We start from the raw sequence: 12,330 nt of genomic DNA, 5'->3' as shown, positions 1-12,330 counted from the left end.
TATTTCTTCATTTTAATTCTCCTTTCAGATATGTATAGTTGAGTTAGATTTAAGATGTATAAAACACATTTAAAAAATTTAGTGAGAGAAAATAATAGAGATCCAAGTGAACTATTTCAAAAATAATTATTTTATATCTTTTATATTCTGAAAGTCAATTTTTAAAAATTTATCTTTCTAATGACTTTGTACCACTGTGTTTATCTACTATGAGAATCTATTTTTTTGAAATGCAACCCCCTCCCAAATACATTATATTATTAAAGAGATCCATGTAAGAGCTTGTAATTCTTTTCTTTCATTCTCTACTTAATTCAAATTTGCAAAATTACATGGATTATTTTATAGATGACAATTGCTTAAGCTGCTAATGCATATATGATTCTACTTTACATATAAGTGAAGTAAAAAAAAATTAAGGAATTTAACCAAGATCACACTGCTAATGATAAAATTAGCTCTAATTTCTAGTCTAGTTATTAAACAAAGAACTCACACTCTGTTCTGTAAGACAAATTGTTGGAGAAGGAACTCAAATAAACCTAGCATCTATATATACATTGTATTGCTCACACAATACTATAAAAATGTCTGGTAAGGGTACAATCAACCCTCCTGCTCTTTAAGCAGTCCTAAATGCTAAATTTAAATATGGCACAATTAATTCTTAATTCACTGAAAATGCTTAATGATCCATAGTGTTTATACACACACATACACACACACATCTTACAATTGATTCAAATAGTCAAGGGAATTTACTAATTGAATACATCATATGGATGCTTTATCTGATAGAGTTAAGATATTTCATGTCATGTAACATTGATTTTTACTTTAGAGAACCTCCCATTTATTCATATCTTCAGCAACCATTTCTTAAATGTCCTCTCTGTGCTGGACTCTTAGTAGCATATAGGAATGTTATTGTATTGGTTTTCCTTAGATTTATTTTTCTACTACCAAATTGGAAAAATGAATGTTCTGAGTATCTCTCACTATAATACAGGTGATGTGCTCCCACTGTCCCCCAGACAGTACCTATTTATCCAGCAGGGGATCTTTGAAGTCCTCTCGCCTCCCTCAGGGGCATTTGTAGACAGCACAAAGCAAAGCATGAGAAGCCAAGGACACAATTCCATTGCTTCACTGCCAATATTTTACTGAAGAGCGAAACCCCAGGTGGCTTTAGAAGCACATAGGGGACAGTTACCCCATGTTGTGTAATTGTGAATACTGTATTTGGCTAATTTTAACTATTTTATTTTCTTGTTTTGGTGTGTGTATATGTGGTTTGTGTTTACCACTACAGATTCTTGAAGCCCTGGCTAAAAGTGATGATCATTTTGTACAGAATTGTACCAGTCTTAACTCTTTAAATGAAGTGATTCCTACTGATCTTCAAAGTAAATTCAGTGCTATTTGCAGTGAAAAAGTTGAGCATATATGTCAGAGAATATCCAGTTATAAGAAGGTAATGTTTCTTTGTATCTATATTGTGTGATTATTATTTATTTTTTTATATGTCAGATTTGATTCATCACCTTAACCATTCGACCACCTCATCTGCTCAAAATTTGATTCAATTCTTGCTATTTTCATTACAGATTTGTTACATACTAGTTTATTGAAATAATAACATTTATACAAATTTTAATATTTTACATCTTTATTTGATATTTACATACCTATAAGCTATTATTCCACATTTTCCAAATATAATAACTGAGGCCTAAAGAATTCAATTACTTATCAGTCAAGAATGGGGTTGAGGGACCTTCCTGGTGGCGCAGGGGGTTAAGCACCACACTGTGAAGCAATCCGCAGCCTCTGCAGCACGAGTTTGATCTCCGGCCAGCCAGGGAGCTACCCACATGGCACAGCAGACCTCTCCTGTCTCGTCTGCTGCTCCCATAAGCAGTGTATTTCAGTCTGCCTGCCTGTTCTGTTCCCCACTCTGTCTCTGGTGAATCCTCTCACCCCCGTGTGTTTCTGGCCTGTGTGTCTCTGGCCTGTACCCCAGCTCTTGTATGCATAAATAAACAAATCTTTGAAAAAAAAATGGGGTTGAAATTTAAACCCATATCACCTAATTTGAAGTAAAATTTAAATTACACTGTAGTTATTCTTTCCCTTTTCTCTCAACAAAAGGGAAAGAACCATCAATCAGAATCAACCATCAGTCATGTTTCAGTACATGACATACAGACTAAATCGATTGATTCACTCATTTGACATATACTTATTGAACAGCTTTTATGTGCCAAATGCTGTTATTGGTGGCAGGACTATGACAATAAACGAGAGATTTTTTTCTCTCATACTGCTTATTTTAGAATGGGGGAACAACAAAGAGTAAATAAGTCTTTACAAAGGTATAAAACTAAATATTGAAAAATATTAGGAGGAAATAAAAATTGGGAGATACAGTGGGAAATGCTAGGATGGCAACTTTAGACTGGGTGGGTAGGAAGAGCCTCTTTGAGGAAACTTGTATCTGAATGGCAAGTAGAAAATTTCATTTATATTGGAATGGGACAACCTCCAGGTAGATGGAGCATCTAGTGTTGAGGTCCCACAGCAAAAAAGAAAGCCTGAATGGCCAGGGAAGAGTGACTAATGCCTGGTTGGAGGCTTAGGCAGTAAGTAGGGAGAGCTGGGGAAACCTGCTACCTTACTTTAGAAGGAGCTTGGAATTTCTTCTTATACCAATAAAAATAATTGGAAACTTTTAAATAGTGATGACTGCATCTGATTAAGGTTTTGAAAGATCAGTCTGGCTCCTCTATAGGAATGATTTGCAAAGGGAGGTGAGTGAGAAACTATTATAATAGTCAGGTGATAACTTGGATTATGGTGAAGATGAGAGACAGATAATTAAATGGGTTTATGGACATATTTTAGAAGTAAAATTAATAGAAGTTGATCTCCAAATCATATCCTACAGCAGGTTTATTTTTTTTTCTATTTACAAAGTAGAATACCAGATTATTAAATTATTTTTTCTTAATATGAGACTTGTTGCTTAACATTTGGTACAACCATACTAGAAAATGCTATTTATCTCAGTATTTATAAGTTAACTGAGTATGTTTTATGCTCCTGAATAGTAATTAAAAAATAAGTCTAGTTATGTATAGATGTGTCTGTAAGAAAATATATGAATGAGTGCCAAGTATTTGGTTACCTCAGGTAGAGTGGGGTAAGGGCAAGAGGCACCGCTAGTTTTTGCTTCAGGAACTTCTAATAGTCTTTGACTTGTTAAGTTAAATATGTATTGCTGTTGTAATTTTTATAAATACCTTCACATATAGGAAAATGATATTCAGGATCGCTCCTTACCTGTCACATCAACTCATCTTCCTTCCGTGGTTGCTTAGCTCAACTATATGAGTTCAGAAAGATGCTATGAATGTGTCTTGTTGAACTGGAAGGACTGAAGATTCTCTTTTTACTTGTCTTTTCTTTATAAGATGTGACAGTGCTTTGAAGTAAAATTTAAAACCTATAAACAAATGCAAATTAGTGTTCCCCATTTGAACGCATTTTGAAGCAGAGAGTCATCCTACTTCAGAGATAGAGCTGTTTGTTTCTGGTTGTCAGTCTTGTCACTGTGTGTGTCATTCTGTTGGATTTTCATCCTATCTTCTTCTCTCTAGTCATTTACACAACAAAAACAGTGAAATGATGGAAGAAATATACATGGAAAAAGTTAACTATAGAAATAAAGCATAGGATCAGGGCTGATTGTTAGGGTATTGAATTGACTGTTTTACGAAGGACAAGGTAACATCGGCTTAAATAAGATAGAAATATTATTTCTCACTTACATAAAAGTCCAACTGGACAGGAGTTTAGTGGAATAGGGCATCATCACCATGTCTAAGTTATAGCACCTCAGAAGGGGAAAAAAGAAAAGGAGGGTAAGGAGCTTCCTTTTGAGGACATGATCTGGAAGTTGAACACATCACTGCAGTTCATGTCCCATTAGTCATTTATTGAAAGAGACATGGGAATGTAGTCTCAAACTGGGCATCATGTGAATAAAACTCAGAGAATTCCCTTACTGAAAGGAAAAAGAGAGAATGGATACTGAGGAAAATTAGCAGATTAGTTTATAGGTAAACAGGTATCAGAATAAATGGTATAGACCATCCCCCCAGGGGTTAAAGGTTATTGGTAAGTAGATTTTAAGACTTTATTTAGTTGCTAAGGTGGAATACTATATTTGACCTTCAGTGTACTGACCAGAATAAAAGGAAAACAATCTATTATGTATTTATCAGTACCCCTGTGATATTTTTGTTTCTTAAGGAAAGTATAGCTTTTTTTGGATAGAGTACTATTAGAAAAGTCTCAAACTGGTGACATCAAGAAATGTCAGGACAGTGCCCATAAACATGTCTGGATAAGTAGCAGCAATTTGTTTCATATGGTATGTGTGTGTGTGTGTGTGTGTGTGTATTTACATCATTGTTCATTTTTGTATAAGTTTGATTTCTCCTATCGGTGTAACCCCCATAAAATACCACCACCAATTCACCTGTGCACCATCACCATAGTCTCTTGTGCTCTTCCCTCCCCTGTTTTGATCCCTTCTGCTCCTCCTCCCCTGCTGAATGTCTCCGATTTACAGTTTGACTGCTAGTTTTGTCTTTTTTTTCCTGATCCCTTGTTTGGTTTCCCTATGTTCCTCCTATTAGTGAAACCATCCGATAATTTTCTTTTTCCTTCTGACTTATTTAACTGCACATAATATCTTCTAGCTCCATCCATGTTGCTTCAAATGCCATGAGTTTATCTTTTTTTTCCATCAAACTTGTTTGTCTGAGAGGCAGAATATATTTTATTTATGAGCATAAACTCCAGCACCAAACTGACTCTTTTTTTTCAATTTTTGTACAAGTTTGATTTTTGGTTTTTTAATTTTGTATATTTTTTACATCATTTTTCATTTTTGCACAATGTATGCATTTTCATCTTGGTTATAGTCCCGTACAATTCCCACCACCCTTGTTTTGTCTCTGGTTTATAGTTACTTGTTGATTTTGATTTTTACTTTATTATAATTAGTCTTTTTTCCTGATCCCTTATGTAGGTTTTCTAAATTCCTCCTGTGAGTGAGACCATCTGCTATTTTTCTTTTTCTTTCTGGCTTATTTCATTGAGCATGATCCCTTCCAGCTCCATCCATGTTGCTACAAATCGCATGAGTTTCTCTTTTTTGATTGCTGAGTAATATTCCAGTGTGTGTGTGTGTGTGTGTGTGTGTGTGTGTGTGTGTGTGTGTGTGTGTGTATTCTGTTGTGTATATATACCACATCATCTTGATCCAGTCATCTATTTTTGGGCATTTGAGTTGTTTCCATAGCTTATCTATTGTAAATAGTGCTGTGATAGAGTTTTATCTTTTTGATTGCTGAATAGCAATGAATTCCACTGTGCATTCCACACTGAATTCCACTGTGTATTCTTGATCCAGTCATCTGGTTTTGGGCATTTAGGTTGTTTCATATCTTAGCTGCTGTAAATAGTGCTGCAACAAACATGGAAGTGCAGGTTTCCTTTCCAATTAATGTTTTTGTGTCCTTTGGGTATATTCTTAGAGTGGAATTGCTGGGTCATATGGTAGCTCCATTTCTATTGGTTGAGGATCTTCCATAGAGCTTTCAATAGTAGTCGGACCATTTTGCATTCCCACCAGCAGTGGACAAGAGTTCCTTTTTCTCCACATCCTCATGGCAGATATTTTTAATGCTAATGAAAATCAATAGCATAGGTCAAGAACTCAATTTCATGAAAGCAAAATGTTGTGGAATGGGGCAGGAAGGAGTACTGAATATATGCTTCTTGTGTAGACAATAGAAACTTAAGTCAGAAGGCATCTTTCATCCAACATTTACAAACTAGAAATGTCAATACATGAAGTAAGTGATAATAATATTGACTATTTCACCTACTAGGAGCTGCCCCCAGGCATGATTGAACATGCTGACCCCTCACTCGTGGTCTATATGATAGTCAGGTAGCACACACTGGTTTGTGGCACTTGACTACCAGGTACACAGCATTGCATGAGATATTTTACATTTTCATATATTGTATTCTCTTACCTACACAGTGATAGGATATATACATTGGTAAAGTGACCAAACCTCAGAGTAGTCAAGTAACTTGCCCAAAGGCACCAGATGGGGACAGTAGTGGAGTCTGAGCTTTCTCCCTTATAATCTAAAATTGGTTATTGTTTCTTTACTTGTCCGTCTCTCCTTTAAAAGCTTCCTGGGATCCTCATGGAGGTGTTAGTAAGCTGTCTTTTCTACCTGTGGACATGTAACTTAATGGTGATTTGGACTCAAGTAGAAGCATAGGAGATAGAAAGGGACTAGTTCATGTTTTGTGTAGAATTTAAAATTTATGCAGATTTATGAGAAATTGATTATAGCAGATGAAGAAAGTTTCATTCCTTGGATTCTAACAAAAGTATAGTTTGAGGTGTGTGTGTGTTCAGGGTGATTAGAAGAATTGGTATAATGTTTCCACTAAAATGTTAGGGATTTCCCCAAAATTTCTTGATAGGAAGTATCTTTCACTGACTCAGGAGTAACTGCAGAACTTTTAATGCATTGATTTTAGGTGATAAAATATTGGTACATTATTATTGTTTGAAGTGTAAATAGCATATGTACTGAATACTACTTATCCTGCTTCTTTCTCAGGAAGATTAAGAATGACTTAAGGTCACATAGCTGGCAATCAGTAGACTAGATATCAGTCCTATGGAAAATTATCTCACTTTTATTTTTAATATAGAAATAAAAAGAAACTTCATAGTTAGTCATTTAGGACCTAAGTGCTTCAAAAGCTGTTTCTTTCCTATGTCTCTTCTTGACCATGGACGTATTTAGAATAATTGGATTCTCTTTAGATAGAGCAACAAAGTTAGCAAAAAACTATTTTAAGTATCTTCTCTTTTGGAACAAGAATTAAATTTCTGAGATAATAGCTTTAAAAGGTCATAGAAGGCTATCTCTATTTATGTATCAGTGAAAGTCAACAGAAACTATAGCATTTGTGAATTTATATTTTTAATTTGCACATATTTACTTCTAAACTATTATTAACAGCATATTTGTCTTTTCGATGAAGGCTTCAAACACCCCTCTCTCTGTAAAATAAAATGTATCCATAGAAACTGAAATTTCAAAGAGGCTGGCTTTCCTCTATTTTGACTCTAATAAAAGTTTTAGGTTTTAAAAATAGAAATGAGTTGATTTCTACAGTTTCTATAGTCTGGCTGTTGCAATCATAATAGACTTCCTGGCTAGTGGTACAGGCCACAGATGTTTTTAGGCACATGTATAAGGAAAGTTCAGCTCTTACTGGAGATTGAATGAAACTTAAGCCAGCATTTATTCTTGTGGAGCAGTGTGCAGGGGCGGTTCAGATATAAAACTATGCGCTGTTTGGAGGATCTTTCTTAGCCTAAATTTTATCTAGAAACCTTTTATTATATTTTTAAAAGATTTATTTGTGCATACAAGAACTGGGGTACAGACCAGAAGTGTGCGGGGTGAGAGATTTCATCAGAGACAGAACGGGGAACAGAACAGGCGGATTGACTGAAATACATTGCTGAGCAGAGCAGCGGGCCAGACAGGAGAGGTCTGCTGTGCCATGTGGGTCACCTTCCTGGGGAGGGATCAAACTCGTGCTGAAGTGGCTGTGGACAGCTTCACAGTGCTGTGTCTTAACTCCTTGTGCCACCGGGGAGGCTTCTAGAAACCTTTTATTCTAGATTCATTTTTCTGTTTTAAAATAAGTTCATCATTTGGCTTATTTTGAATATTGGAGATACTTCCTCAACATAAATATTTAATGAGCTTCCAAGAGATAGTTCCTGTTTTCATAAAAATATTACATGAAGGAATCAAAGTGTTATTTTGAATATGCCAGGAAGCTTCCTTTAGTTATTAATGCCACATACTTCTGTAATGATACATGGATTAGAAAATGTGTGTAAAACATCTCCCTATGACCTCTCCCCGATATAAAGTTTTTGTAACTCCATGTCAGTGAGATCTCACACCTTATTGAAATCAGAGACTATCTGCAAAATAATTGTTTGCCTGTATTATTTTTGATTTTCAGTCTAGTAGCTAAAATTAGATTTAAATGTGTTGTCATGCTCAATAATGAATTAGCATCTAGTGCATTATAAACCTGAAGTTCCCTTTCTAAGATTGTTTATTTCTGTCAATATATAAATATATTGTAGTTCACTTACTTGTTTTTTTTTTTTTTTTAAGTTGCTGTTTCCCGTGACCTCATACTCTTCCCCACCTATTGTTACATTTCTTTGATTTCTCTTCTGGGAAGAGTTACCTCTACCTCCTTCTTGCCTATACCTGTTTCACCTTTTATTCTCAACTCTCCTGTCCACTCTGTGTAACTAAAATGGCTTTTTAAGGTCACCAGTGACCTATATTTTGCCAAAGCTCACTCATTAAATATTCTCATTTATTCCTGGTCTTATAGCATTGTTGTGATTGATCTTGTTCCACTCTTCAGCAGTTGTTTTTTCACACTAACACACTTACATATGTATTTAAAATAATTATTTGTCTTTTCTTGTTGATGACTCATGAACATTATCCTATGTGGTTCTTCTTTCTCTCTCCAACCCTTTCATGTGGCAGAAAAGGCCTCTTGATGATCCCATTACTTGAAAACACATAGGAGTAAGTTTGACAATGAGGGAAGAAGAGCTTTCTTTCCACTCTGACCAGTCTATGTACAAAGGCAGAGTGAACAACAGGCGTATGAGAGGAACTGAGTGAAGGACAGAAGGAGAACAAGGAGCAAGGTGGAGTGAGCTTGAGCTGATGAACCAGATGACAGTCAGACTTTGGGCAGCAGTATAGACCAATGCAAGGATTAGTTAGATTTTAAAGGAAACCCATGACAAAGTTTTCAGAGTTAGAGTGGATGCATCAGAAATTGTGAAAATTCTCAGTGGCTTGAAAGCAGAGTCCACACCAGTGTTTGGGCTGATCCTGACTCAAGTGCTCAGTGTTGATTAGCAAGAGGAGTGCAAAGTGCAGTTGGTTCTGCCTGTTCTTCTGCCATTCTGGGTCAACCAGTTCTGACATTGTTTGGAGTAATACCATCTTCTTCTACCCTCATCTGACAGCTACCCTATCGTGCCACCTTGCTACACTTTATAAAGATTGAATTCCTATTTTGGTGTCCCAGGACACCAATTACTCTCTCAGCTGCTAGGAGCCTGTGGATTTGAGTCCTAGTAAGTGGTACTGGTCATTTAATTTAATTCCTTCTAGCCCTTAACTTGCAATCAGAATTTCAAAGAAATCATAGCCGTTTGCCATCTCTGTTGCTTTGCTTTATTAAGAATGTGTGGGTTTTAAAGTAATTTAATTTCTAACAACTTGTAATTTATTTCACTCCTTCCAGTTGGCATGATTTAATTTTCTTTTGATTTTTGCTATGAATAAGGGAGGTGAAATGTTTGACTTATCTCTGAGTTCAACTGCTTTTATTTCTTCTTTAATTTACAGTTTTCTCGTGTGCTAAAGAATAGAGCCTGGCCCACATTTAAACAAGCTAAATCTAAAATCTCCCCACTGCACAGCAGTGATTTCTGTCCAACCAACTGCCATGTCAATGTGATGGAAGTTTCTTATCCCAAAACATCAACCTCCCTGGGGAGTGCATTTGGTGTTCAGTTGGATAGTAGGAAGCATAATTCTCATGATAAAGAAAATAAATCTTCTGAGCAAGGTAAGATGGCTTTTTAAACTTTATCATATCAAGGAAAGTAATTTATGCAATCATACCTATTCCTGTATCCTTGAAATCTGATAGCAACTCTGAACTTCAATTAAAAAACGACTTCTACACTATAATCATTTGGATAGTTTGCCAAAGTGTTTATAGAATGAAAATGGAGTTTAGTACTTTTGCAATTTTTCCTCTAAGAATGTTTTTGCCTTCCATAGTTGTGTGATAAGCACAGCTCATTTTGCTGTGAAAATCATTAATCTGCAAAGGCTCTATCACTATGAGAAATGTATAGGAGGAGCAGCTGCAAGGGATGCATAATGTCATTCTGTATCAGCATCTTAGGACATGGACCCCAACTGTGTTCTTAGCTTTTAATCAAAACTCCCCAGAAGCTTTATTTTTAAAAATTTAACAATTATAATTGCTAATGAAAGCTCTGTATGAGATTAAATTATTCCTGCATCTTCTCAATTCTCTTTTCCTTTTCCTTTCCTGCTTGGTAAGATTTGGCTTCATGTTCAAGCATCTTATTGCAGTCTTTGTCCAGTTTTAGCATATTGATTCATTTTTGTTCTTTTTTCTCAGTATTGCTTTGTCTATTCAGGGTCTTTTCTGGTTCCATGCAAATTTGGTTTGTAATGTTTGTTCTATTGTTTATTCTACTTTTGTGAAAAATGCCACTAGAATTTTGATAGGGATTGCACTGACTCTGTGTAGTGCTTTAGTAGGATGACCATTTTAACATTGTTAATAATGTTCCCAGTTCATGAGCTGGGATTCTGTTTTTTATGTCTTCTATTTCTTTGAACAATGTATTAATAGTTTTTAGTGTGCATTACTTTCACCTCCTTTGTTAAGTTTATTCTTAGGTATTTTATTTTATTCTTTTTTATATAATTATAAATTCCATAGTTTTCTTAATTACTTTTTCTTCAGGTCCATTGTATACAGAAACACGACAGATTTTTGTATATTGACTTAGTAGCCTGCTACATTACTGTACTCATTTATTCTTTGTAGTAACTTTTTAGTGGCTTCCCCAAAGACTTTAATTCCTGAATTTAAATTCAACATTGGGTTGGAATTTTATGTAAGCTTAGAACTCTGAAATGAATTGCACTGGATTATTACTATTAAGTTAAAGGTAGTAAATATTACTATGGAATGATTTTAACTCCTCAGGGAAACTGAGCCCTATGGTGTACATTCAGCATACAGTTACAACCATGGCAGCCCCTTCAGGTCTGTCTCTGGGACAGCAGGATGGACGTGGTCTCTGGTATTTGTTAAAAGAAGAAGATTTGGAAACCCAAGATATCTATCAGAAACTGCTGGGCAAACTTCAGACTGCCCTGAAAGAGGTGGAGATGTGTGTTTGTCAAATAGATGAGTAAGTATTTTATTTACTGTACTTCTAAATGTGACAATTAAAACAGCTGTAGAAAATGTGATTACTGAGCATCTAGCATTCTCTATTTTGGAATGGGTTGGTTTTTGCTTTTGTTTTTTGCTGACCACATAGATCCTTTTCCTTCAAACACCTTAAAATGATAAAACATGACAAATACTTATAGATATATAATTTAAGGAAACATTTACTACAATGGAAAAGAATGACAAAATTATATCTTCTAGAAAACACTAAATAAGTCTCAGAGTAAAAATATTAAACTGCAAAGTAGGATTGAAAGAGTATTAAATGTGTGAGGGATATCCTTCTAGCCTTTACAGGACAGAACATAGTAATTGGTGTATATGCATTCAGTAGGATGCTCATGAAAAATATAAAATATGGGGCCTCCCGATGGTGCATCAGGTTGAGTGCCACGCTGTGAAGCTGTACGCAGCCTCTGCAATGCGAGTTCAATTCCTGGCCAGCCAGGGAGAAACCCATATGGTGTTGCAGACCTCTCCTGCCTCGCCTGCTGCTCCCCTCAGCAGTGTCTTTGGTCTGTCTGCCTGTTCTGCTCCCTGCTCTGTCTTTGATGAATTCTCTCACCCTCCCACGCCTCTGACCTGTACCCCAGTTCTTGTATAAATAAATAAATCTTTTTTTAAAAAAGAAAAGTATAAAATATAAAAAATCCTAACATTCTTTTTTTTAGATTTGTTCGTTTATTTATTTATACAAGCACTGGGTACAGTCAGAAGCGCGGGAGGGTGAGAGAATTCACCAGAGCCAGAGCGGGGAGCAGAGCAGGCAGAAGGACCGAAGTACACTGCTGAAGGGAGAAGCGGGTGGCAGGGGAGGTCTGGGCGCCATGTGGGACCCTCCTCCGGTGGCCGGGGAGCAGCTGGGGATCGAACCGGCGCTGCAGAGGCTGCGGGCAGCTTCGCAACCAAGCGCTCAACTGCTGTGCCACTAGGGGGGGCCTGGTAATTCAGTTTTGACGTAAAGTATTGAGATCATATTCTAAGCTTATGTTATAATTAAATATTATACTAATGAAGTCTTAATTGGCATGGACTCTTATTTATCTTTGACATTTAAAGATCAAAACCACCATATGAGATGTATCATATTTC

The 12,330-nt window shown here is 36.0% G+C and overlaps 1 protein-coding gene across 1 annotated transcript in view; it reads left to right on the top strand.

Annotated features, from left to right (window-relative positions):
- The window catches only part of PREX2 (phosphatidylinositol-3,4,5-trisphosphate dependent Rac exchange factor 2), a 261,162-nt gene that overhangs the window by 145,356 nt on the left and 103,476 nt on the right, over positions 1-12,330 (top strand). The window contains exons 23-25 of the mRNA XM_037505649.2: positions 1,313-1,474; positions 9,579-9,801; positions 10,987-11,194. Coding sequence (XP_037361546.1) covers positions 1,313-1,474; positions 9,579-9,801; positions 10,987-11,194 — 593 coding nt within the window. The remainder of the gene's footprint in view (positions 1-1,312; positions 1,475-9,578; positions 9,802-10,986; positions 11,195-12,330) is intronic.

This window comes from Talpa occidentalis, unplaced genomic scaffold (genome assembly GCF_014898055.3).
Source record: "Talpa occidentalis isolate TD23 unplaced genomic scaffold, MPIMG_talOcc4v2.1, whole genome shotgun sequence".
NCBI classification, from domain to species: Eukaryota; Metazoa; Chordata; class Mammalia; order Eulipotyphla; family Talpidae; genus Talpa; species Talpa occidentalis.
The sequence above is the reverse complement of the archived record's forward strand: the minus strand, read 5'-3'. Positions and strand labels throughout refer to the sequence as shown.